A 27,391-nucleotide genomic window follows, 5' to 3' on the forward strand; every position below is an offset into this window, starting at 1 on the left:
TTCTTCAGTCTCCAAGAGATGAATCAGGACTAAGTGGCTAAGCCAGTAATTGTGATCCCATTCTCCTTTGTTAAAAGTGAGGCTGTGACTTCATCCTGGCTTCTGAAAGGAAAATTTTACTGTTAGTTCCCAAATCAGGACAGACCTTAAAATGGACAAAGCATACGTGTCACAACTCCCTCCAGACCTTCCCCACCAAAGGAATGAACAATTGTTAGGTGCCATTTAGTCAGTTCCAACTCACAGCTAAGCTATGTACAACAGAACAAAACACTGCCCAATCCTGCGCCATCCTCACAATCGTTGTTACGCTTGAGCCCATTTTTACAGCTACTTTGTCAATCCATCTCGTTGAGGGTCTTCCTCTTTTTCACTGACCCTCTGCTTTACCAAGCATGATGTCCTTCTCCAGGGCCTGGGCCCTCCTGATAACAACTCCAAAGTATGGTAGATGAAGTCTTGCCATTGTTTCACTTCTAAGGAGCATTGTGGCTGTATCTCTTCCAAGACAGATTTGTTTTTCTGGCAGTCCATGGTATATTCAATAGTCTTTGCCAACACCATAATTCGAATGCATCAATTCTTCTTTGGTCTTCCTTATTCATCGTCCAGCTTTCGGATACAAATGAGGTGACTGAAAATACCATGGCTTGGGTCAGGGGCACCTTAGTCCTGCAAGTGACATCCTTGCTTTTTAACATTTTAAAAATGTCTTTTGCAGCAGGCTTGTCCAATGCAATACGTTGTTTGATTTCCTGACTGCTGCTTCACGGGCACTGACTGTGGATTTAAGTAAAAAGAAATCCTTGACAACTTTAATCATTTCTCCATTTATCATGATGTTGCTTACTGGTCCAGTTGAAAGGATTTACATTTTCTTTATGTTGAGGTATAATCCATACTGAAAGCTGCAGTCTTTTATCTTCATCAGTAAGTGCTTCAAGTCTTCTTTGCTTGCAGCAAGCAAGGTTGTCTTATCTGCATATTGCAGGTTGTTAACGAGTCTTCCTCCAATCCTGATGTCCCATTCTTCTTCACGTAGTCCAGCTTCTCAGATTATCTGCTCAGTATACAGACTCAGTAAGTATCTCGTGAAAGGATACAACCCTGACGCACACCTTTCCTGACTTTGAACCATGCAGTATCCCCTTCTTCTGTTCGAATTTAGTGTTATTTGCACATAGTTATTCCTTATGTTGTGAACATAGGTAAGAATGCTGTAGGAGAGAGGTAACATTATAAAAAAAGCTCTAGTGCAAGGGTAATAAAAACCATTAAAAGTACTATGTGAAAAAAAGTAAGACATAAATCTGGAAAACATTTCAGGGAGAAAAGCGGTTTAAACTTCAAATCGAAAGAAAACATACAGCTAAAATATCTCAATGTATAATATTCAGGAAAATATCAGATGCTGTTGTTGTGTGCCACTGAATCGATTCTGACTCACAGCGACCCTACAGGATGGAGTAGAACTGCCCTACAGGGTTTCCTAGGCTGTAATCTTTATGGGTGCAGATTGCCAGTCTTTTCTCCCACAGAGCAGCTAGTGGGCTCGAACTGCCAACCTTCTGGTTAACAGCTGAGAGCATTTACTATTTGCACTATCCAGGAACTCGATATATATACACATATAGATGTATACGTATGTATGTGTGTTTAGGTATATATATGTATGTGTATATATATGCAAAGAAATATCTGGGTATATTATATTTAGGAAAGTGACACATGATGTTATCACCATCACAAATAATATACAAGGACAAGGCTTTATTTACATATTACAAAATCAACGGAGCTCCAAAAAAACCTGAAAGACCATCTTTTCTGAAAAAACTTACATATTTAATCATCATATTTAAGATAATCATTTCTTACATGTTAAAGTTATGTTAATTTCAAAGATGTGGCACAATGATTTTAGAATATGTGCAAGTGAGAAGATAAACAAGAAACAAACTGACTGAGGGGAAATTAAAGTGTGATGTGTTAACAAAGTTAGAAAATGACATCATATATTCTGATTAAATGAAACATTACCTAACAAAAGAATGAAAAATGTGGAAAAAGTATTTGCGTCACAGACAAGAATAGGCAGAAAAGGAAAACAAAGTTGTTAACATATATTTTAACTTGTAAAATATACAAAGAGATTAGAAAAAATAGGTAATCCATTTATCTTTACCTCTATAAATAGGCACTAATAGAAAACAACAAAAATAAAAGCCCATGACAGATTGGTCTAAGAACATAGCCTGAGACTAACAATCTTAATATTCATGCTACCAACAAATCATCAAGAACACTACGCTTTCTGATAATTTTTAATTCTCATTCCAAACACAATTCCCGAGCATCTATTAGCCCCAAACACCATTAACTCTTGAAGAAGAGGACACAGACAAACACCCTAGCTGTCCTTAAGGAGATCATTATCAAAAGTCAGGAGTCAGACAACAATAATTATAAAGAAGTTTCAAAAACAAGAATAACAATAATATACTTAAAAATATAACAACAGATATTAATTGGCATAATTAATGTTAAGTGATATAATTAATATGAAATAGTTCTACAAATTATAAAGCAAACTATACATAGTATCTTATTACTAAACTGAATAATGTGAGAAAGACCTACTTTTTCACTTGAATTTTTTCCCACTTATTAGAGTTCTTTGGGACTAAAAGGATAGTTAATCTAGTTCAACACAGTAATTAACGTTAGATGAAAGTGTGTTTTAGGTGTCAGGATATTAAAGATATAGATCAAGTAAAGAAAACATCTCTTGCTGAATTCTGAACATTAATCAAATAATAGCTACAATAGCTTATGGCATATTTTCATAGATAAGGAATATATAAAATATTAGCTTTAAATATGCATACAAAATATATTCCTAAAAGACAGTCTTTTTAACGAATGGTGCTGGCATAACTGGATATCCATCTGAAAAAAAATGAAACAAGACCCATATCTCACTCCATGCACAAAAACGAGCTCAAAATGGATCAAAGACCTAAATATAAAATCTAAAACAATAAAAGATCATGGAAGAAAAAATAGGGACAACGTTAGGAGCCCTAATACATGGCATAAACAGTATACCCACCCACAACCACCCAACAGTATACAAAACATTATTAAGAATGCAGAAGAAAAACCAGGTAACCGGGAGCTCCTAAAAATCAAACACCTATGCTCATCCAAAGACTTCACCAAAAGACTAAAAAGACTACCTACAGACTGGGAAAAAGTTTTCAGCTATGACATTTCCGATCAGCACCTGATCTCTAAAATCTACATGATACTGGAAAAACTCAACTATGAAAAGACAAATAACCCAATTAAAAAATGAGCAAAAGATATGAATAGACACTTCACTAAAGAAGACATTCAGGTAGCTAACAGATACATGAGGAAATGTTCACGATCATTAGCCATTAGAGAAATGCAGATCAAAACTACAATGAGATTTCATCTCACTCCAACAAGGCTGGCATTAATCCAAAAAACACAAAGTAGTAAGTGTTGGAGAGGCTATGGAGAGATTGGAACACTTCTACACTGCTGGTGGGAATGTCAAATGGTACAACCACTCTGGAGATCGATCTGGCGCTTCCTTAAAAAGCTAGAAATAGAACTACCATATGATCCAGCAACCCCACTCCTTGGAATACATCCTAGAGCAATAAGAGCCTTTACACAAACAGATACATGCATACCCATGTTCACTGCAGCACTGCTTACAATAGCAAAAAAGATGGAAGTAACCAAGGTGCCCATCAACGGATGAATGGATAAATTATGGTATATTCACACAATGGAATACTACGCATCGATAAAGAACAGTGAGCAATCTGTGAAACATTTCATAACTTGGAGGAATCTGGAAGGCATTATGCTCAGTGAAATTAGTCAGTTGCAAAAGAACAAATATAAGACCACTCTTATAATAACTGGAGAAATAGTTTAAACTGAGAAGAAAACATTCTTTTGTGGTTACGAGAGGCGGGACGGAGGGAGGGTAGGAGAGGGGTATTCATTAATTAGATAGTAGGTAAGAACTACTTTAGGTGAAGGGAAAGACAACACACAATACACAGGAGGTCAGCACAACTGGACTAATCCAAAAGCAAAGAAGTTTCCTGAATAAACCGAATGCTTCGAAGGCCAGCGTAGCAGGGGCAGGGCTTTGGGGACCATGGTTTCAGGGGACATCTAAGTCAACTGACATAATAAAATCTATTAAGAAAACATTCTGCATCCCACTTTGAAGAGTGGCATCTGGGGTCTTAAACGCTAGCAAGCAGCCATCCAAAATGCATCAATTGGTCTGAATCCACCTGGATCAAAGAGAATGAAGAACACCAAGGACACAAGGCAATTATGAGCCCAAGAGACAGAAAGGGACACATGAACCAGAGACTACATTATCTGAGACCAGAAGAACTAGATGGTGCCTGGCTACAACCGATGACTGCCCTGACAGGGAACACAACAGAGAACCCCTGAGGGAGCAGGAGAGCAGTGGGATGCACACCCCAAATTCTCATAAAAAGACCAGACTTAATGGTCTGACTGAGACTGGAAGGACCCCGGTGGTCATGCCCCCCAAACCTTCTGTTGGCCCAGGACAGGAACCATTCCTGAAGCCAACTTTTCAGACATGGATTGGACTGGACAATGGGTTCGAGAGGGATGCTGGTGGGGAGTGTGCTTCTTGGATGAGGTGGACACTTGAGACTATGCTGGCATCTCCTGCCTGGAGGGGAGATGAGAGGGTGGAGGGGGTTAGAAGCCGGCAAAATGGACATGAAAAGAGAGAGGGGAGGGAGGGAGCAGACTGTCTCATTAGGGGGAGAGTAATCGGGAGTATGTAGCAAGGTGTATACACATTTTTGTGTGAGAGACTGACTTGATTTGTAAACTTTCACTTAAAGCACAATTAAAAAAAAAAAAAAATTCCTAATATAGTTTTTAACCTAACCCAATTCCTATGGACCATTTACCAATCCTTAAAAAGGACCAGTAATTTATTTGGCATATGAAATATTTTTATACTTCAGACTTTTCAATGAAAATAAAATTAAGTTTTAAATTCGTCATCCACCAATACCATTTTTAGTCCTAAAACTGTGGCTATCTTATGTGGCTGATTAAAATTCCGTAACAGTTTACTTTATGTAAGAAGGCTGAATGTGTAGTTCCTTACCTTGTGATCTCATCATCTCCAAGCATTACTTTTGAAACTGGTGAGTATCTGGATGGTGATGCTGGTGTTTGGCTCAAGTAGGAAGATGGGCTAACATGGTTATCAACAGGCTGAGAAGAAGCTTTAAAACAAAGAAAGTAAAAAATACTTAAAAAATAAAACAAGTCATTCAGCACCACATCTGTGAACTGTTAATTCTAAGGTTAATTAATGTATAATTGATAATTATTCATTTACACGCTTTATTGGTAGAGAAGATTTGCTTATCAGGTAAACAATTAGACAAGCTTTGTTTCCAAGCAATAATGAGTTTAGATACTCAGATCAATAAAGCAACCTTATCCCATCTGGTTACTTCTGAGAAAACAGAACTACAAAGGAGTTTAGTATTAACTTACTTGCACAATGGAATCCATGACGGGTCATGTAAGAGTTTCATAGAAAAGATGAATAGGAAGTACAATAACTTAATTTTTTCTGAGTTTATTTTACAGACTAAATCCAAAACAAACAGAAAAACCTGTTGCCATTCAGGTTAGTAGCTGATCTCACAAACTACTTGCACCACCCAGGGATATTTTAAGATTACCATTTTTAAAAAGTACATACACTCAGAATTTGTGAATAATGAAACCCAGAAGCTTAAAAATAGTTACAAAAAGACCTATAACCAGCTCAGATCTGTTGGCCCGATTTCTATTCTTTTCATAGAAGAATGGAAACCTGGTAAAAGAAAAAATGAAAAGCCAGTACAAATTATCTGTTGGTTTACTCCACTAATAACAAATATCATAGACAGGTGGTCGTTCTAGTAAAAGATATGTAAAAAGATAAGCAACAATTATAAAAGCAACTCCTGACTATGCTTTCGAAACGCCCAGGAAAGCAACATATTTCAGTCGTAGCTTCCAAAGACATAACTAGTTGGAATAATTTGCATCATTAATGAAACACACAGGAAGCAATATTTAGCTTTCTTGAGACTTTAACTATGATAAGCTATGAAGCATTTCAAAATTTAGCAGTAATATTTATTATTTCAGCCATCAATTTCTTCTTTCATCAAACTATTGAGTGTCCTCTATGCATAAAGCGCTATGCTACACGTTACCGCCACCACCACCAGCTGCTGTCACATCGATTCTGTCTCATGGTGACCCCATGTGTGTCAGAGTAGAACTGTGCTCCACAAGGGTTTCAAAGACTGATTTTTTGAAAGTAGACTGCCAGGCCTTTCTTCCATGATGCCTCTGGGTGGACTCGAACCAAAAACTATTTGGTTAGCATCTGAGTGTATTAACATTCGCAGCACCCAGGGCCTCTATGTTACATAAATGGGGGTACAATAGTGCTGTTGTTAGCCGCCCTTAAGACCGCCCCCAGCTCATGGTGACCCCATTACAACAGAACAAGATGCTGCTTGGTCCTGTGCCACCTCCACGATGGGTTATAGATTGGACCACTGTGATCCAAAGGGTTTTCACTGGCTGATTCTGAGGCAATTTCTTCCTCCTCTGTCTGAGTCTAGAAGCTCTGCTGAAACCTCTTCAGCATCACAGCCAACACCAAGACTTCACTGACAGACGAGTGGCTGCTGTGCGTGAGATATGTTGGCTGGGTATCAAACCTGGGTCTCCCACACGGAACGGATCATTAATTCAAATTACTATACTGGGCAGGTAGGTGACATACATGGGTGAAGTAACCTGAGTAACCTACTGACAATAGGAAATGACTGGAACTATGAGGTACTTAAAAAAATATGTTCTCTATCAAGTGGATGCAGTGCCTATACATCTCTATGTCTCACCATACAGAAAAGAATAATTCTATAATGCCCACTGACATTACAGGGCTTGCAGGTCTATTATATTTGTTGATATTATGGGCTGACATGCCCAGCAACAGTTGTTTCCTGTCCAGTTTATACATAATAAGCTCTTTTGTATTTGAGCCAAAGGCCTTGACTTGGTGCTTGACTTTGAATGTCCAAAATCTTTACTGGGTGATATGTAAGAGTATCTGGGATTTTCCAGGAACTGGTACATTGCTGTATTGACACAGACATCTGTGTAAACTCCTGTAATCACCAGCCTTTTGAAGTCCAGAGGTTCCTCTTCTTTGACTCTTAAACTCTTTTGCTGCATTATTATGTTTGGATAGAATAACAACAACAAAAAACAACTGGATAGGAAATTCAGTCAAATGTCCAAACCAGAAAATATACCTCCCTCCCTCCCTCTCATATCCAGACTCTTTAGTCAATGAATACTTTCATAGGAGTCAATTTCACACGTAAGGCATAGTATCTAACACATAAAAACAAAAAGAAAAAACCCAAGCCTGTTGCCATTTAGTTGATTCCGACGCACAGTGACCTTGCGTGTTACAGAGGAAAATTGTTTCACAGGGTTTTCTTGGCTGTAATCTTTATAGAAGCAGATCACCAGGTCCTTCTTCTGAAGCCCTGCTAGGTGGTTTGAATTGCCAACCTTAAGGTGAGTAGTTGAATGAAACTGCTCGAACCACCCAGGGACCTTTCTAGGACAACAAGGACTAAAAATTAATGTTTGTATCAGAGAATCAGAGCCCTGGTTAGTGTTTGGCTGCTAACCAAAAGGTCAGCAGTTCAAATCCACCAGCTGGTCCTTGGAGACCCTACGGTGCAGTTCTACTCTGTCCTACGGGGTCGCTATGAGTCAGAATCAACTCAACAGCAGCCAGGATCAGAGAATGACACGGCCCCAAAGAAGGATTAAATAAAACAACGCCATTTTTTAAATGCCAAATCTTATGCAAAAAGACCCCCAGAGATCAAGCCCTCCAAAGTCTGGTATAGAAGAAAGAGGAAGAACTTAAGGTGAAAGTGGGAAGAGACCTGTTATGGATTGAACTGTGCCCCTAAAAGTATGTGCTGAAAATCCTAACCTCTATGCCTGTGGTTATAATCCCATTTGGGAATGAGTTATTTTTGTTATGTTAATGAGACAGGATTAGTGTAGGATATGTCTTGAGTCAATCTCTTACAAGATAAAAAAGGAGCAGATTAAGCAAGCAGAGAAGGGGGAAGATAGGTGCCAGTCTACATGAGATCACCCAGGAGCCAAGGAACAAGGACCTCCCCCGAGCTGGCAGAGAGAGAAAGCCTTGCCTCAGAGCCCCAACAGAAACCCAGCGCCGTCGAGCTGATTCTGCTGCCCTGAATTCTCGCCTCCCGAACTGTGAGAAAATGAACTTCTGTTTGTTAAAGCCACTCACTCGTGGTTTTTCTGTTACAGCAGCAATAGACCAGTGGTCAAATCAAAATTTTAACAAGGCTTTCTAGCTGAAGAGAATTTAAGTTAAAAAAAAAAAAAATACATAATACAAAAACATCTGTATTTGAATGTAAATACATAAACTATGTTCTCTGTCAGATACACTGGACTTATTTTTTTCTTTATTCCTGGTTATTTTGGTTATTACCCATATTTTGAGTGTCTTCTTTTGGATACAGCCACTGATTCAGACCTTTTATCTCTTGTGGTTTACAGGTAACTTCTGTAATCTTATCTCTCATGATTCCCCTTCACAAACCCTAAATTCTAGCTAGAAATAATTTGTATCTAGTACACAATTTGTTTTCCAAGTTTGACTTTCACTCCCTTGCAGGGCTGTCTCCACCAGGACCATTCTCTGCACTAATCCTTGATAATCTCCACACATACAAGTATGATCTAGTCCTCTCTTCTGCCAACATGAGAAGAAACAGAGAATCTGAACAGTCCTGTACTTGTTAAAGAAGCTGAAATCAGAACTAAGAATCTCCGCATTGCGGAAATTCCAGGTCCAGATGTCTTCACTGGTGAATTCAACTCAACATTTAGGGAGGAAATAAAACCAATTTTACAAAAACTTTCAGAGAACAGAGGAAGCGGGTATGCATCCGAACTCACGTTACAAGAGCAGTATAATAACCATAATATGAAAACCTAACAAGGAAGAAAAGAAAAATTTCAGGACATCACCTTAAGTTCACATTCATGAACACAGATGTGTAACCCTAAAGAATGTGTATGCAATTTGAACCCAGCAGTACATAAAGCACATCACGACCAAGTGTACTCCACAGACGAAATCAATGTAATTCAGCACATTAACAGGGTTAAGGTAGAAAAATCATGTGATCATCTCACTAGATAAAGAATTTGATGAAATCCAACACTCAGATGAAAGAAACTCTTTGTAAACCAGGAATAAGGGTTAACCTTCTTAATCGGATAAAGGGTTTCCACAAAAGATTTACTGAGAACACCATATGCCAGAGTGAAATACTGAACCTTTTCCCCTGGAGCGTTTAAACTGGAGATCTTAGTGCATTAAGATATGAAAAAAAGAAACGAAAGGTATAAAGATTGGAAAGAAAAAGTAAAACCACTGTCCACAGATGGCAAGGCTGTATGCATAGACTATAAAATACTAGAATTAATCAGTAAATTTAGCAAGAGTGCTGGCTATACAATCAATATAAAAAATCAGTTATATTTCTAATATATCAGTTACAATTAGAAACATGTAAAGAGCAATACCATTTATAACAGCATCAAATAATCAACAAAAGATTAATAGACCTTTACTATATTAAAACACTGCTGAGACCAAAAAAAAAAAAAGACCTAATAATTGGGCAGGGATAGCACGTTCATAGGCTGATTAAAGGACATGTTTTTAATCCTCCCTAAACTGATCTATACATTCAATATAATCCCAAATTTTTCTATTAAAAATTTTTTTTATTTTAAAAGGTTTTGATTCTAAAATTTATAAGGAAATTCAAAGGACCTAGGAGACCCAAAATAATCTTGATGAATAATAAAATTGATGAACTTACTTTAGCAGAAATCGACACTTACTATGAAGCTATGATAACGAAGAGTGTGGTGCTGGCACAGAGACAGGCAAACAGGTGAATGGAACAGAGGAGTTCAGAAATAGTCTCATATAACATATATGATCCACCTAATTAATATATAATAAAAGTACTGCCTGAAATAGAGTGAGGGAAAGAATGATCTTTTCAATAAAAACTTGAGATATCTGTATTAAACAGAATTATATTATGTATAATTTTGTTTAATACAGATACATAAAAATTAAATCAAAATAGATCACAAACCTAAGTGTGAAAGGCCAAACAAAAAAGCTTCTAGAGGTTCTTTGTTACCACAGCACAGAAAAAGATATCAGTGAGTCACTAAAAGCACTAATAATGAAAGACAGACAAGTCGGTTACATTAAAATTAAGAAATATTATTCATCAAAAAGGACAATTAATAGAAAAGTTGGGTGAAGATATTTGTCGTACATATAACCGATGAGACTCATTTTTAAAATACATAAAGCTTCCTTCAACTCAGTAAGACAGACAAACCAGTAGAAAAACGGGGAAAGAATTCAGCAGACGTTTCACAGAAGGTGATAGTCAAAGGTGTCAATAAGAATATGCAAAGGTGTTGAACATCATTAATCATCAGGGAAATGGAATAAAACCACCATGAGATGACTCTATACAGCCAACATAACCTCCACAATTCCAGCAGAGCTAACATATTAGCAAGATGGAAGGCTGAACAATGGTTACCTTTGGAGAGAGGGGACTGACTGAGAAGGGACTTAAGGGGAGACTTCTGTGATGCTAGAAATGTGTTGTGTTTTGATCAGGATGATAGTTACAAAGGTGTGTACATTATGTAAAAGTTCGTTAAGCTGAACTTTTAAAATGACAGAAAGACCCAATATTAAAAGTATGTCAATTTTCTCCAACAAAAATCTTACAGGATTTTTTTGTGTGTGTGCACGCAGGGGACAAGACAAATCAACACTGAAATTCAAATGAAAACAAAAGTTCAAGTAGTGGAAAGACAATTCTAGGTAAAAGTACAAGGAGAGCGGGCTTGGCCTATGAAGTATCAGGTAGTTTTTAAAAAAATTTTTCCTCTTGTAAGTAGATTGAGCACTATTTCTTATGTAATAGAATCTTTTATATGTACTTGCCATTTTTCTATTGTGTTTGTCTTTTTGATTTATAGGAGTTCTTTACATGGTAGGAAAATCAGCTCTTCATCTGTGATATTAAGGAGAGAAAAGGAGCAATAGTTGTAGGTGCCTTGTATTGTAGGAAGGTCCCTCCCATTCCCTTAAAATAGGGAATATTGTAGCACGTTTGTGCGCTGAATGGTAATGATCCAGTGGAAGGAGAATGTGATTATGCAAGACAGAGAACGGATTGCTACAAGGGTAAGACCCTTTGTGGGTAAGAAATAATGAGATCTACTGCACGAATGGAAGAACCGGGCGTTGATAGGAGCAGTGATAGTTAATTCATTATAACAGAAAGGAAAGCAGAGAATTTGGGTAAAGATTTAGTTACAAAGGCAGGTTTGAAAGTAGAAGCATAAGGATGCTGTCTTTTGGGTGCTTATATGAAATGTGAAATGAGGTCATCAACCATGACTGAGTGAAGATTTGAGGAAAGTGAAGAAATCTCAGAATGCGAGAGACAATTAGTTAAGAAAATATAGCAGGACTGCAGAAAAGAACAAGGCTCTATTTCGATTTAGAGTCATGAGTAAAAAGTACAATTTCGTGCTTTTTTTCCAGTCATATTTTGCTTCTTAGGGAGCAGAAATGGAAAAGACAGCAGTGTTAAGTTGAGCTAGTGTTGGGATTTTGCCAATGAGGAAGGAGAAGGAGAGAAAGATTAAGCACAAGGGAGTGGCTATCATGACAAATGATGGAATCTAAGCTAAAAAAGAAGAAAAGTGAAGACATGGGGTAACAAAGACATAGATCAAATGACTGGAGGTCAAAATGAGGCTCAGAAATTGTTAGAACAGGGTTAAATGAATGGGGGGGTGTAGTCAGAGAATGGGATGATTTAAATAGAAATTTCAGAAGTGGTGAAACTAATGACAATAACAAGATCTAAAGCATTATCTCAGAAGCAAGTAACTGAGCTGGAGTGAAGGGCAGCATAGTTAGAAAGGAGATGAAGAAACCAAGAAGCCAGGACATCAGACAAATTCTCAGCATGAATTTTGGACATGTGGTAGCTTGCATGTTGCTATGAGGCTAGAAGCTATGCCACTGGTATTTCACGTATTAGCAGGGTCATCTATGGTGGACAGGTTTCAGTAGAGCTTCTAGACCAAGATAGACTAGGAAGGAAAGTCTGGTGATGTATTTCTGAAAACTAGTCAATGAAAACCTTGCGTATATTAACAGAACACTGCCCACTGTAGTGCTGGAAGGCAAGCCCCCCAAATTGGAGGGCACTGAAAATAGGACAGGGGAAAAGCTACCTCCTCAAAGTCGAGTCTGCCTTAATGATACGAGTGGAGTAAAGCCTTTGGGGACCCTCATTTGCTGATGTTGCAGGATCTAAAATGAGAAGTAATAGCTGCAAACATCCATCAGTAAACTGAACGTGAAAGGTATGAAGTATGAATCAAAGCAAACTGGAAGTTGTAAAAAATGAAATGAACACTTGAAGATTGGTGTGTTAGGCGTTAGTGAGCTGAAATGGACCGGTTTTGGTCATTTTAAATCTGACGATCACACGGTCTACTGTGCTAGGAACTACAAATTGAAGAGAAACAGTGTTGCATTTCAAAGCTATATCCTGAAGTACAACACGGTCAGTGATAGGTTAACATCCATACATCTATAAGGAAAACCTGGTAATATGACTGTTATTTAAATTTATGCACCAAACGTGAAAGCTGAAGATGAAGAAACTGAAAATTTTTATGACTTGATGCAGTCTGAAATTGATCAAACATGCAATCAAGATACGTTGATAATTAGTGATGACTGGAAGGTGGTGCAGTGGTTAAGAGTTTGGCTGCTATCCCAAAGGTCGGCTGTTCGAATTCACCAGGTGCTCCTTGGAAACCCGGTGGGGCAGTTCTACTCTGTCCTATAGGGTTGCTATGAGTAGGAATCGGCTTGAGGGCAACAGGTTTTGGAATGAGAAAACTGGAAACAAAGAAGAAGGCTCAGTAGTTGGAAAATACTGCCTTGGTCACAGAAACAAAGCTGGAGCTTGCATGACAGAATTTTGCAAGACCAATGGAAAAATTCATTGGAAATACTTTTTTCCAACAACGTAACTGCCAACTACACATGTGGACCTTGCCAGATGGATTACACTGGAATTGAACGGACTACATCTGTGGAAAGAGACAACAGAGAAGCTCAATATCATCAGTCAAGACAAAGCCAGGGACCAACTGCAGAATATAACCATTGCTTGCTCATGTGCAAGTTCAAGTTGAAGAAAATCAAAGGAAGTCCACAAGAGCCAAAGTCTGACCGTGAATATATCCAGCCTGAATTTAGAGATCATCTCAAGAATAGATATGATGAACCAAATACTACTGAATGAACCAAAGACCAAAAGAGTTGTGGGAAGGTATCAAGGGCATCATACATGAATAAAGTAAAAGGTCATTGAAAAGACAAGAAAGAAAAGACCAAAATGGATGTTAGGAAATGCTCAGAAATTTGCTCTGAAGCACAGAGCAGCTAAAGCGAATGGAAGAAATGATGAAGTGTAAGAGCTGAACAGAACATTTCAAAGGGTGGCTCAAGAAGACAAGGCAAAGTATTATGATGAAATGTGCAAAGACCTGGAGTCAGAACATCAAAAGGGAAGAGCATGATCAACATTTTTCAAGTTGAAAGAAATGAAGAGAAAATTCAAGCATCGAGTACTATTCCTGAAGGATTCTACAGGCAAAATACTGAATGACATGGGAAGCATCAAAAGAAGATGGGAAGTTCAGGACCACAGGTCAACTGGCATAACTCAGTTCATAAAGATAATGTTCTAGATCTTAGTTTGGTGAGTAGTGTCTGGGGTCTGAAAAGCTTGTGAGCAGTCATTTAAGATACAACCATTGTTCTCTTCCCATCTCGAGCAAAGCAGAGTGAAGGAAACCAAAGACCTAAGGAAAAAATTAGTCCACAGGACTAACAGCCCACATTAATCACAGCCTCTTCTAGTCTGAGAATAGAAGAACTAGATGGTGCCTGGCTACCAATACCAACCATTCTGACCAGGAACACCACAGAAGATGCTGGTTAGGTGGGAAAAAAATGTGGAACAAAACTTAAATTCATAAAAAAAAGACCAAACTTACTGGATTGATAGAGACTGGAGGAATCTCCAAGACTACTGCCCTAAGACACCTTTTAACCTGGAACTGAAGCCACTCCTGGAGGTCATCTTTCGGCCAAGTAATAGATTGGCCTATAAAATAAATAACACCTATGGGGGGAGGGGGGTCATTCAACCATTTCAGGAGGTAGCATATGATCAAGAACTGTTGGTACTGAAAGAAGAAGTTCAAGCTCTGCTGAAGGCACTGGTAAAAAAGAAGATCAACAATTGACAGAATACCAATTGAGATGCATCCACAAACAAATGCAATGCTGGAAGTGATTACTTATCTATATCAAGAAATACGGAAGACAGCTACCTGGCTGCTGACTGGAATAGAGCCATACTCCTGCCCATTTCAAAGAAAGGCAATCAAATGGAATGTGGAAATTACTGAGGAATATGATTAATATCACATGCTAGACAATTTTTGCTGAAGATAATTAAAAAATGACTGTAACTGTACATTGACAGGGAACAGCCAGAAGTTCAAGGAGGATTCAGAAGAGGATGTGGAATGAGGGTTATCACTGTTGACAGATCTTGGCTGGAAATGAAGATGACTTGAAGCACTTGCTAATGAAGGTCAAAGACTATAGCCCTCAGTATGAATTATGCCTGAGTGTGAAGAAAACAAAAATCCTTATAACTGAATTGATACACAATATCATCATGAATGGAAAATAAATGTTGCCAACAATTTATCCTACTTGGATCAACAATCAGTGTCCAAGGAAACGGCAGTCAAATCAAGTGACGTATTGCATTGGACAAGTCTGCTGCAAAAGACCTCTTTGAAGTTTTAAAAAGCAATGATTAAGGTGTGCCTGGCCCAACCCATGGTCTTTCAAGCACCTCATATACATATGAAAACTGAACAATGAAAAAGGAAGACAGAAGAATTACTGATACATTTAAATCATGATGTTGGTGAAGAATACTGAATACCCTGTGGACTGCCAAAAGCAGGAGCAGATCAGTCTTAGAAGAAACATAACCAGAATGCTCCTCTCAGAAGTGAGGATGGCAAGACTTCGGCTCTCTTACTCTGGAAACATAATCTGGAAAGACCGATTGCTGGAAAAGGACATTATGTTTGGTAAAACAGAGGTTCAGCGAAAACTAGGGAAACCCTCCATGAGATGGACGGACACAACAGCCACGACAATGGATCAAACAGGGCCAGCAATCGTGAAGATGGCACAGGGCTGGGCCAGGCGGTGTGATTATTTAATTGCTACTCTTTAGGAGGAGGTCTTCCATTTTTTAATGTCATATTTTTACATATAAAAGGGAGACAATTCAATTAAAAAATTAATATTTTTCTCAGTTCAACATTTTTGTGAGAAGCGTATGTGGCCATCATCAGGGTACCAATTCTCAATCTGTGGAACAACTGTCACAAATGTACACATGGTTGTCTTGAACACACAGACAGAATGCAAAATAAGATTGACACTTGAAATAATAAAATAATTTATTACTAAATTTGCATACTTAATCACAAATAGAAATAAACAAAGCCCTTACATAAAGTTTGTGTGCAAGGCCAAGTACATGTAAGAATTTTCAACAAGTAGTAAAATCCTTTTCTTTGACACAAAAAATATATCATCCCTGTTAATTGCAGAAGATGAATACTATAAAGGAAATAACTCATTATACTCAGGAAATTAATGAATTAATGAGCAGATAATAAAGACGTATTAGTGGAAGACAGTATGTACATTTCAAAATACAATCTGTACTTAACTTATTATGACTAGTGATGGCAATGAACCTTGGCAGTTTTAAAACCTGAAATACTGATATATATAAAATTATAAATCTAAAATGCTGTAATTTATAAAGAAACACTTGGGAAAGCAGATTACAAAAAGTACATTTAAGGTCTCACAAGTGGCTTTTAATATCAACTCAGTGCATAGAACAAATGAAGTTTTCACTTTGAACCAACACTAACACATTAAAACAAACATTTAAATCTCTTTTAGCTTGGACATTAACCAAATAGGAAACTTGGAAGCATTTAATACCAATTAAATTCTATATAGCAAAATTGTATTGTACACAAATATAGTCAATCACTAAGAGCTTGAAGTAAAAAGTTATTTTTTGTTCTCAGATCGCTGAGAGCACAGAAGTATTCCACATGAATTTTGAAATGCCTTTAAGTTTTAGAAATATTTAAAATCAGTGTTTCTAAAAGTACAGTCCACGAACTAGCAATAGCAGAAGCATCAGAATTACCTGAGTGCTTAATAAAAATTTCTGTGCTCCACTAAAAACTATTAGAACAAAATAAAATTCTACATTATTTACAGATATCCTTTGGTGATTGTTATTTACGATGTTTTCAATATTAAAAGAAAAAACTGCTATAAAACAGTAATGCAGAAATAGGACTCTTTTTATCATAAAGATTCTGACTTAAAATTGATTTGTAACTATTAGGTTAAAATGTTTACTTTTTACTTTAAAAATTTTTTATAATTCTTATGCTTTATATTGACGGTGGTTCGTTAAAGTGCATCTAAGGAATTTAAGCAGACTTACAGTTGGTGATATCAGGTGGTCCATAGCCATCATTCATATACATACTCGTGGGTTTTGCCACTTTCAAGAAAACAAAATCAGATGTGTTCTTTAAGGCAGTTACTGCTTCTTCATGAGTAACTTCTTCTAAACATACACTATTCACCTAAAAAGAAAATCCCCAAAAGACATTTAAGGTATTTTTTTCACTTGCCTTCTGTTATTTGGTTATAAATAATTTCACCAAAAGACAGACAGGGAAAATGAAGGAGTGATTTAAAGAACATAAAGGTGCGCAGAAAGAAAATACCCATTTTTGCTGCCTAAGTGAAATGCTATGGTCGGAATCTACTTGATAGCAACAGATTAAGATAATATCAGGACAGTATACGTGAAGTTGTTTATGTATGTTAATGGAATCCTGATTCCAGCTCCTATTCCTTCTGTTTCCCTAGCCTGAACAGCCCCCTACCCTTAAGCATTTAGGGATGCGCGTGGCTATATTTTAGTTTAGTTTTTTTTTTTTTTTAAACAAATGAGATCATATTCAAGTTTCTGTTCTGCAACTGGATTTTTAATATATCCTAGAGATTTTTCCGTATTGGGACATGCAGAATTACCTCATTCTTAAAAACTGTTTCATAGTATATATCATTATTTACTAAACCATTCCCACGTTAACAGATCTAACTTGTTTCTAATTTTTGTATTTACAGGACATGCCAGTATTTCATTACGTACATTTGTATTTTAGATCGCTAAGTTCTTTAGATACAGAATTGCCAAGTCAGAATACATGCGTTTTCCACTTAAATGAATGGTTAGCCCTGACCCTAACCCTGTAACAAATTTACACTCAGTACAATGGAGTATGACTGCGCCCACTGACTTAGACTCTTGCCAACACTGAATATTATTGATTTTAAAGTACATAAAATGATGAATGAAGTTTTAATTTGTATATGAATTATCTCTAAGTTTTACTTCCATCATTAATTCAAGACTAAGCCTTAGATCACTGCGTGTTTAGAGAGGTCTGGGAGATAAGGAGGCATAAGCAAAGAAGAATGAGGACTGGCCAGTGATGTGGGAGGGATACAAGATGGACAGTGACTGTTAGGCAAAATGAACAGTGTTTGAAGGAGAAAAGTGTGTTAAATGCTGGATAAGTGAATTAAAACTGAGGATGGGAACTGAACTATTTCAATGGCATTATGGGAACAAAAGCCTGGCTAAGTGGATTCAAGAGAGAACGAGAGTCCTGCCAAGATGGTAAATCAGCAGTTTGCTGGCTCCCTACCACCAAAATCGATTATGGAGAAACCATAAGGGAAAACACAGGCATCCAAGAAATTAAAAAATAAAAGCGAGAAATCCACTAGAGACAGAAAGCTGTTTTTAATCGGTGTGTGTATGTGTGTAGGAGGGTAATAGTGAGGCAGGAAGGTGTGGGTTGCAGCTTGGGGACAAGAGTGACAAGTGATAGGTGTGAGAGGATAAGTGAGAGAAAGTAATTCGAGTTCTGCTCTTTCCTCTTCCCCATCATTAACTCAAAACAATGTCTGCCTCCATGCTACAATAATAGGTGTAATGCAAAGGATGTAATGAAGAGGAATCTTTTATATACTGCTGATTGAGTGCGAATTTTTAGAAGTGGTTTGGAAAACAATTAGATGTTATATTTATAATGCTACTAATAGTGTACTCCATGATCCAGGAAATTCCACACATAGGTAAATACTCACATGAAACTCTTGCACATGATCACTGGATCATAAAGCAGCTTTTTCCAGCACAATTACTTAAAATACCAAAAAAGTAGACATAACCCAACGTACCACTGTACCAGAACAGACCCAGTTTATGTGCCCCCTCAGATTCACTTCAGACCATCTGCCCCCTAGCCTTGGCTGCTTGTTACTGCTGTCCTCACCTTGTCTCCTACTATGATCAGTTCTCTAGGCTCTTCTGGAGTAAAGCCTGAGCTTGGGCATGGTGGATGTGCTCCACATAGTGACAGCTATAGCATCTCAGGAGCTCGTGTCTGACCTGTCTAGATCACTGAGGCTCTAGCTCTTTTCACCTCCCCTTTTTTTTAAAATAATTTTTATTGAGCTTTAAGTGAACATTTACAAATCAAGTCAGTCTGTCACATATAAGCTTATACACACCTTACTCCATACTCCCACTTACTCTCCCCCTAATGAGTCAGCCCTTCCAGTCTCTCCTTTCGTGACAATTTTGCCAGTTTCTAACCCTCTCCACCCTCCTATCTCCCCTCCAGACAAGAGATGCCAACACAGTCTCAAGTGTCCTCCTGATACAAGTAGCTCACTCTTCATCTGCATCTCTCTCCAACCCATTGTCCAGTCCCTTCCATGTCTGATGAGTTGTCTTCGGGAACGGTACCTGTCCTGGGCCAACAGAAGGTTTGGGGACCATGACCGCCGGGATTCTTCTAGTCTCAGTCAGACCATTAAGTCTGGTCTTTTTATGAGAATTTGGGGTCTGCATCCCACTGTTCTCCTGCTCCCTTGGGGGTTCTCTGTTGTGCTCCCTGTTAGGGCAGTCATCGGTTGTGGCCGGGCACCATCTAGTTCTTCTGGTCTCAGGATGATGTAAGTCTCTGGTTCATGTGGCCCTTTCTGTCTCTTGGGCTCACAGTTATCATGTGACCTTGTCTTTTGATCACTTTTGAGTTTAAGTGAAATGCTGTGGCACAGAGTGTGGGAACTGGCTTCCCTAACAGCTGTCCGGATTTAGGGAAGTTAACCCCCATGTTAACTAACTAACAAGAGATGGGAGACTAAAAGGGTCCAGAAGATAAATCCTTCTCTTTTCCACCCCCCTGGATGGCTGGATCCAAGGCTCCAAAAAAAAAAAAAAAAAAAACAAAACCCAAACCCGTTGCTGTCAAGTCAATTCTGATGCATAGCAACCCTCTGGGACAGAGGAGAATTGCCCCATGGGGTTTCCAAGGAGCGGCTGGTGGATTTGAACTGCCCACCTTTTCTGGTTAGTAGCTGAGCTCTTAACCACTGTGCCTCCCACCAGGGCTCCAGGATCCAAGGCAGTGGTTCTGTATCACTTGTCTGGAACACTGTTCTACATGATAAGCAACTGGCTGTATTTTCTTGTGAAATTATAGCCAGCTTAGAAACATATAACCTTGTACTGCCTTTCCCTCACTCCCTGCCTCACTTGCCATTTTCACTCACTCTTGAATCCCTGGGGTCACACTTTCCAATAGAACCTTGGCACATAAACTTTTCTTCGTGTTCTCACTGAATAATCATTGACTAAAAAATGGATAAATTGTGTTTTTTTCCACCACAGAGGTGAAATGAATGAATTTCATTCAGCTTCAGGCAAAAATATGAGTAAGTCTCAGGAAAATGGTATTACGTGAAAAAGCAAGTATAAAAAAGACTACAAACACCACAGTAAGAATTTTACAAAGTTTCAATACGAACAATACTAAAAATATTTAGGCACATGTGATTAATTTTTAAAAGCAAAGGAATGAGAACACAAATTTTTGATGTTCCAGTTCTTGGGCTAGGTAAAGAGTTTACTAATTTTCATGTTATAAATAAAAAAAAATAAGTAAATTAATTAAATTAAAACAAATGCGGGTCATGCATGAACAAATAATGACAGTGTGTTATGAGCCTAAGGATTATGATTCATTAAAGGATTATGATATAAATTGTGTCTATCCGAGCACCTCCTACTTCAACAATAACCCAAACAACAATAGCAACAACAAAAGGAGAAGTAAAAAACAAACAAAAACAAAATGACCAAAAGAAAAAGTGCTGGGACAAGAAATGGAAATGGCAAATAAAGACATACCAAGAATCATTTTTTAGGTTCTGACTAAAGCAAGGTTAGTAGTCATTCATAAAACATATTCTCGTATGTAGAAATTCTGAAGTCTGTCAGAAAAAATAGGTATCAAAATGGTGCAAAAAACAATAGACCTCTTATACTCACTGCTAGCAGTTTATCTCCAATCTGCAGTTTGCCATCTTTATGTGCTGCACCTCCTTCAATTATTTTGGTTACATAGATACTGTTATCCCCAGGAATATGCTGATTTCCAACACCACCAGCAATGCTGAACCCAAGACCTGCTTGGAAAACATTAGTTTTAGATTCTCATCATTAAATGTTAAGCTTAAGCCCAGAAAGAAATGACTGATAACAAGAAGGTCATAATTTCATCACACTAATGTTTTTTAGGAAACCCTGGTGGTGTAGTGGTTAAGTGCTACAGCTGCTAAGCAAAGAGTCGGCAGTTCGAATCTACCAGGCCCTCCTTGGAAGCTCTATGGGGCAGTTCTACCCTGTCCTATAGGGTCGCTATCAGTTGGAATTGACTCGATGGCAGTGAGTTTAGTTTCTGTTTTTTTTTTTTTTTTAAGATGTTTTTTAAAATAGAAATGATCTATCTAGCTACCTACTCTTTTAATTGTATGCATTTTTCTGCAATCAGAGACAATTATAAATACAAACAAAAAAAAAAAAACCCAAACCTGTTGCTGTCGAGTCGATTCCGACTCATAGCAACCCTATAGGACAGAGCAGAACTGCCTCATAAGGTTTCCAAGGAGTGCCTGGTGGATCTGAGCTGCCGACCTTTTTGTTAACATCTGTAGCTCTTAACCACTATGCCACCAAGGTTTCCACTATAAATACAGGAACTCCTAAAGTTATAAATGGGTTCTTTTTAAAAAAAAGTTTCCAGGCTCCTTAAGGTCTGTTTATAAATACGTGTGTTTGTTAGTCCAAAGAGATGTTGTAAAATTATGCTTTACTCTGTTTCTTCTTAGCAACTTTTAATACCATCGAAATTAAAATAATTGAGAAAAAATAATAAAATTATCAACTGCTGGTATGCAGAAATGATAGGCTTTAGAAATGGATATACCTTTGCTCTTTTTCCAATATCCTGTGAATTAACAATTTCAAATAAAGAATTCTTTAATAAATCTCATAGCTTCAATACAAGACAAACTCCCAGCTCTCTATTATTTTCATTTGTTAAACTTCTGAAATCCCACCTCTTCCATGAAGCCTCATATTAGAATCAATATTGCCATTTACTCTAAATACCATGTTTTCAAAATTTAGAAATCACATCTTAACAGTGTTCATTGTAGAAGAAACTACTCATAATACAGCCATATATACTTTCTTCTTTTAACTTAGCCTGTATATGTACATTTAATGTCCTTTGTAGAGCAATGATTACAAGCTAATATCAACACCATACTTCAAAGTTTCAGGGCAAGAATATTTACTTTAATGCCAACAGTCTTTCACATAATGGTACTTAATACAAACAGGGACAAACCGATTTATAGACAAGTAGAGATTTTGTTTCCTACTTCTTAAAGCTATTAAAGATACGTTATAGAAATTTTAAGCATAAAAATCACATGAATTTACTCTTAAATTACAAAATTTATATATGATCATTGCAGTAAAATGTACGTAAAGTACATATAGACTAACATAAGGAACTTTCAAAAAGCTGAAATCTTGGTAGAAATGTAGACATTTTGGAATTCTACTTAAGACAAAATTCAGAAGAAATGACATAAAAATTCTAAATATTCACGCAAATTCTGTAGAAAATGTGTCATAATTAAGTTCATAGTTATATTCCACTCAGAGGCGTCTCATTTAATAATTTGTCTTAGTTTGATTTGTCACACACCTTTAGGACCTTTGATGAGCTTTATTTCCACTATTTTCTCTGATACCGGTTTCCGTCTTTTCACATACAAGCGTACGATAGACCCTGCCTCCTTCAATGCTTCAACTGCTTTGCTGTGTGTTACATCACGGACATCTACTTCGTTTACTCGTAATATACAATCATTGACCCTGAGAGAAAAAAAAAAGCAATAAAAAGATAATTTTAAATACCAATTTTTTACTTAGCCAATTTTTTCTTAGCATCTTCGTTTTTCATATAAAGAGAGTATTTACTCCAGAAGATATAAAGAAACTGCACGTTAAATTCCGATGTATCAAATACTAATACAAATAAATGCAACCATTTCCCAGGGACCAGCTAAAGGAGGAAAAAAAAAAAAAGGGTAAATAATAGATTAGTACACAAAATTCTTATAGTAGGTGATAACAATGACCATTTGTATGCTTATTGTGTGGAGGCAAATGCCTAATTGAGCACTAACACATGCCAGGTGCTTTTTTGGGCGTTTTAACTCTGACAACAATGTGTAAGGGAGATACTTATTTTTAACCCCATGTCACATTAACATAAATTATTCACATAAGAGACAAATCTGAATTAAATGACCTAATTATTATTAGCCCTAACCTTCCCCCCTAGCTCTGGGTTTCAGTTTCTACTGCATGGTATTCCACTGGCGGGTGGGGGGGCGGGGGTGGGGGCAGTCATCTCAAAGTGGCAGGGAGGGGGAACAAACACAATCAAAATATTAAAACTGGCTGTGATAAGCTTCTTTACTAATTAACTTTTCCTGGAGGAAAGAAATTCTGTACTCAGACAGTGATGCTTTAGAAGTTAATACCCATGTTTTTTAGTGAAACAAATGGAACATAGTAATTTTCACAGAAGCGGCACAAATAAACAGGGACAGAAACAGGATGTAAATGTCAACATTTACATGAATGGTCAAATTATTAATTCTTGTATCTAATTAATTTAATATACTATCTGTCATATCCAGTGAGAGGTTTAGAAACCGAAGAGCTGCATAGTGTGCCAACAGCCTGAAAATAAGATGCTGACTTAACAGATCACATACCATTTTTAGCCGTGAAATGGTCAGGCTGCCACCATGTATAAAAAACAACAAACAGGAAACGTACCATAATCTATGGCCTAAGAAAACAACAAAGTAGTCTAAAGACATGTTTCAAAATAGAACACTAGATTTAAACAAGAAGCCAATGTTATTTTTCATCTGCTCAATTAAGATAATTTATTTGAAGTCTGCATATATTTTCTTTCTGGTATGGGAAGCATGCTCAGATATACATGACCCCTGTGTCTTTAAGTTTACATAAATGTTTCTCACACATAAAAGAAATGGAAAACATTTTGAGAATGCATTTGAAAACAGGAATGGGAACCTATGATTTCTATAAATTTGCTCACAAGCATTTAAACTATCAATCAAAATCATTATTCAAAATGTTGAATTCCTAAATGAAAAGAGGGCAACAAGCTTACAGCACAATTACCCATTCATTCATTGAGTGTTGTGTGAATACCCACTCTACGGTACTTACTACTATGACAGTGTTTTCTTTTTTGTATTTATCGCTTATCCAGTTTGCTTTAAGAAACACATATAAAGTGGATTCAGCATCACAACATCAAGTGCAAAACATACCGCAACCGTCCATCCTGAGCAGCTGCTCCCCCTGCAATAATTTTGGTAATGAAAATACTTGAGTCATCTCCAATGTGTGGGTTGTCCGTACCTCCTGCAATGCTGAAACCAAGCCCTGAATTCCCCTGGGGAGAGAGGAAAAGAAAAATCTAAGGAGATAAAACTTGATTAAATTAAATAATGCATATAATTATGAAAATAATGTATGGGCTACCTATGTATGAAAAAAAAAAAAGCAACACTCCAAAGCATAATAGAAGTGATCTGTCATCATAAGACCTGGAAACTGCACTAACACAGGAACATACAAAAGTATGAGTGTGGGAAAATAAGTTTCTCAGTGAGGAATTCAGTGGCGTTACTGCTGAGGTTGAAGAAAATGTCCTGAAAACATCTGAAGTTTAGTCTATGGCTCTTTCTTCAGAAGTATGTGCAATTTGTCCTTTGATTAGTTACCATTTTGCAGAGCTCTCACTACAAATTTCTTTCTTTTACACTAAACTCCACCTATATTTGGCAAGACAAATCTTTCCTAAGAGAAAAACACTGAAGTGATTTATCTACTCCTATTATTTCTCAGTAGGTAAAACCAATATATTATTTTAGCCTTTCAAAAAAGGGGGCTGCTTTTGCCATCGGCTGTTTTAAAATAACCAAATTGTAGCTGCTAAATGACAGCTACCATCTATCCATGACATGTTCAGCCAATATACTTGACTAGTAAAAGCCATCATTTTTTCATACTGGAAGTCTAACTTCAGAGCTTGACATTGATAAGCTTTCTTGGTAGCAAACGACATTTTGCCACAGTAGCTCTACATTTTGTTTTACATACAGGATTTCTGAATAATATTTTCTTTGAAGAAAGGATTCTACTGTTACAAAAAGTCTTCTAAGCAATGGTATAAAAAATAAAAAATATTTTCTTTTTGGGGGGCAAGAATATTCTGACTTTCAGGCAACTCAAGTAAGTGGATATATCTGAACCTATTACATAATTGTTAGCATTAAACACAGTCATGCCCCACATAATGTCTGTTTGGGCAATGTGGGACCGTATACACGTCTGTGGTCCCATGAGGTTATAAGAGACTTCAGAAATTCTAATTGGAGAACAAGATGTAGCAGATTTAGGCATATCATACTTGATAATCCTGACAATCCTTAAAAACAAAGAAAAAATTCTCCAAGCTATTAAAGGATTGGGTCCACTGAAAACTACAAGGCTAACGAAAATGCGAGAGGAATCCGTATCACATGTGGAGAAACTGCTAATGCTGGAGTTGGGATCAAACACAAAAGGGAATCCCTCTCAGCACGCTGAAGATCACTGCTAAGGCATGAAGCTCGTTCGAGATGCGTAAAGAAAAAGCAGGACCAGACTGCAATATCGAGTTCAGTGCTAGCCCTGGTGGTTCAGGCGCTCCCAACAACGTGAGTTGTGAGTCTGCAAGGGCTGATGCAATGGCAGCAGAAGACTTTGTTGAAGCCTTAGACAAACTGTAGAGGGAGGTTGCTTGCCCAGCAAATTTTTAATATGGACAAAACCTTCTTATTCTGCAAAGGAATGCCTGAAAAGACCTTCATCCATAACACGGTGTTTACACAACGTTCTCAGCACATAACACCCTAAGCAATGCCTGACTGTAATCTAAACACCCACTCTACCGTGATTTGACCTAAAATCCTATTTTAATTGAAGAGTATTTTTTCAGTCTCAAATGTCTAAGAGTTACCAGAGTCTCAATAATGGTACCAACAAATTATGTGAGTTCATCAAGTCACTCAAGTACTCACATTCTTCAACCAGTGAAAAATGTAATATACAGTCCTAAGTAAAAGGAATTGAAAAGGCACTGGGAAAGAATGAAAAATACATAAAATAAAAATGCTTAGCAGATATCACAAAATACCATATTAAAAAATGCACAATACACTGATACTACACTACACTTACTTGAAAGTTACTCAGGCAGCCACCTCACCTGAGCAGGTGACTCAAATTCAGGGAATGAGGCAATAAGATCTATCCTCTAGGTAGAAGAACCTATTAGGTCTACTGATCCTTACTATGTCTATTCTGACTTCAAACATTAACAAATCTAACTATCCAGGGTTTTAGTCTTAAATATACATTAAGTTACCTACTTCTGTGGAGTATTTCATTTCCCAAAAATGCTGCTCAGACAAGGGTGGCATTACTAAAATGCAGTATCAACTGAAGGCAGATATTCTTAAGGGGAAAATGCACTTCAACAAAATTTAAAGGTATGAATTTGCACCCTGAATTTATTTTCTAATTTAGGGAGTACATGAGACTAAGTTTTTAAATAGAGCTTTGTCTATTAGAGCCATGGCTATTATTTTGCTAGGAAAGAAAACTGATGCAATAACCCTGTTAGCAGGATATTAAATACTATAAAAAAAAAAACAAAACCAAGCCCACTGTTGTCGAGTCAATTCCGACTCACGGCAACCCTGTAGGACAGAGCAGAACTTCCAGGGTAGTCTGGAAGCAGACTGCCACGTCTTTTTCCCGTAGAGCGGCTGGTGGCTTCAAACCGTTGACCTTTCAGTTAGCTGCTGAATGCTCCTTTTAAGATATTACTTAAATAATGTATCAGTATTGGTTCATTAGTTGAGACAAATGTAACCACAGTGATCTAAGACATTAACAACAGGGGGAACTGAGTCCAGGGTAAAATGGGGACTCTGTACTATCTTTACAGCTTTCCTGTAAATCTGAAACTATCCTAAAATAAAAAGTTTATTAAAAAAAAAATTATTAAACAAAAGTAACATGTTGTGAAAATACCATGGCTAATTTTATTGTCTGTGAATTTATAAATGAAACCAATATTAAATGATTCTTTTATAGAAAGACAGGCCTTGAATTCCATGTGAAAGAGCAGTATAGTTAAAGAGTTCTTTAAAACAACAGATTTACTCATAAAAAACAAGGTAATTAATAGTTGTTACCCTTTCAAGTGTGATTTCTTCATATTCATAGTCTGCATCAGTACCATTAACCTAGTGGAGGGA

The 27,391-nt window shown here is 37.2% G+C and overlaps 1 protein-coding gene across 8 annotated transcripts in view; it reads right to left on the reverse strand.

Annotated features, from left to right (window-relative positions):
* The window catches only part of DLG1 (discs large MAGUK scaffold protein 1), a 271,952-nt gene that overhangs the window by 91,426 nt on the left and 153,135 nt on the right, over window positions 1-27,391 (reverse strand). For all 8 annotated transcript variants that reach the window (XM_003412932.4, XM_064269151.1, XM_023551656.2 and 5 more), the window contains 6 exons: window positions 27,329-27,379; window positions 24,350-24,474; window positions 22,678-22,847; window positions 20,949-21,085; window positions 16,974-17,118; window positions 5,216-5,336 (listed from right to left, as the gene is read on the reverse strand). In XM_003412932.4, the coding sequence (XP_003412980.1) occupies window positions 5,216-5,336; window positions 16,974-17,118; window positions 20,949-21,085; window positions 22,678-22,847; window positions 24,350-24,474; window positions 27,329-27,379 (749 nt within the window). The remainder of the gene's footprint in view (window positions 1-5,215; window positions 5,337-16,973; window positions 17,119-20,948; window positions 21,086-22,677; window positions 22,848-24,349; window positions 24,475-27,328; window positions 27,380-27,391) is intronic.

Source organism: Loxodonta africana, chromosome 1, assembly GCF_030014295.1.
Source record: "Loxodonta africana isolate mLoxAfr1 chromosome 1, mLoxAfr1.hap2, whole genome shotgun sequence".
Classification (NCBI taxonomy): domain Eukaryota; kingdom Metazoa; phylum Chordata; class Mammalia; order Proboscidea; family Elephantidae; genus Loxodonta; species Loxodonta africana.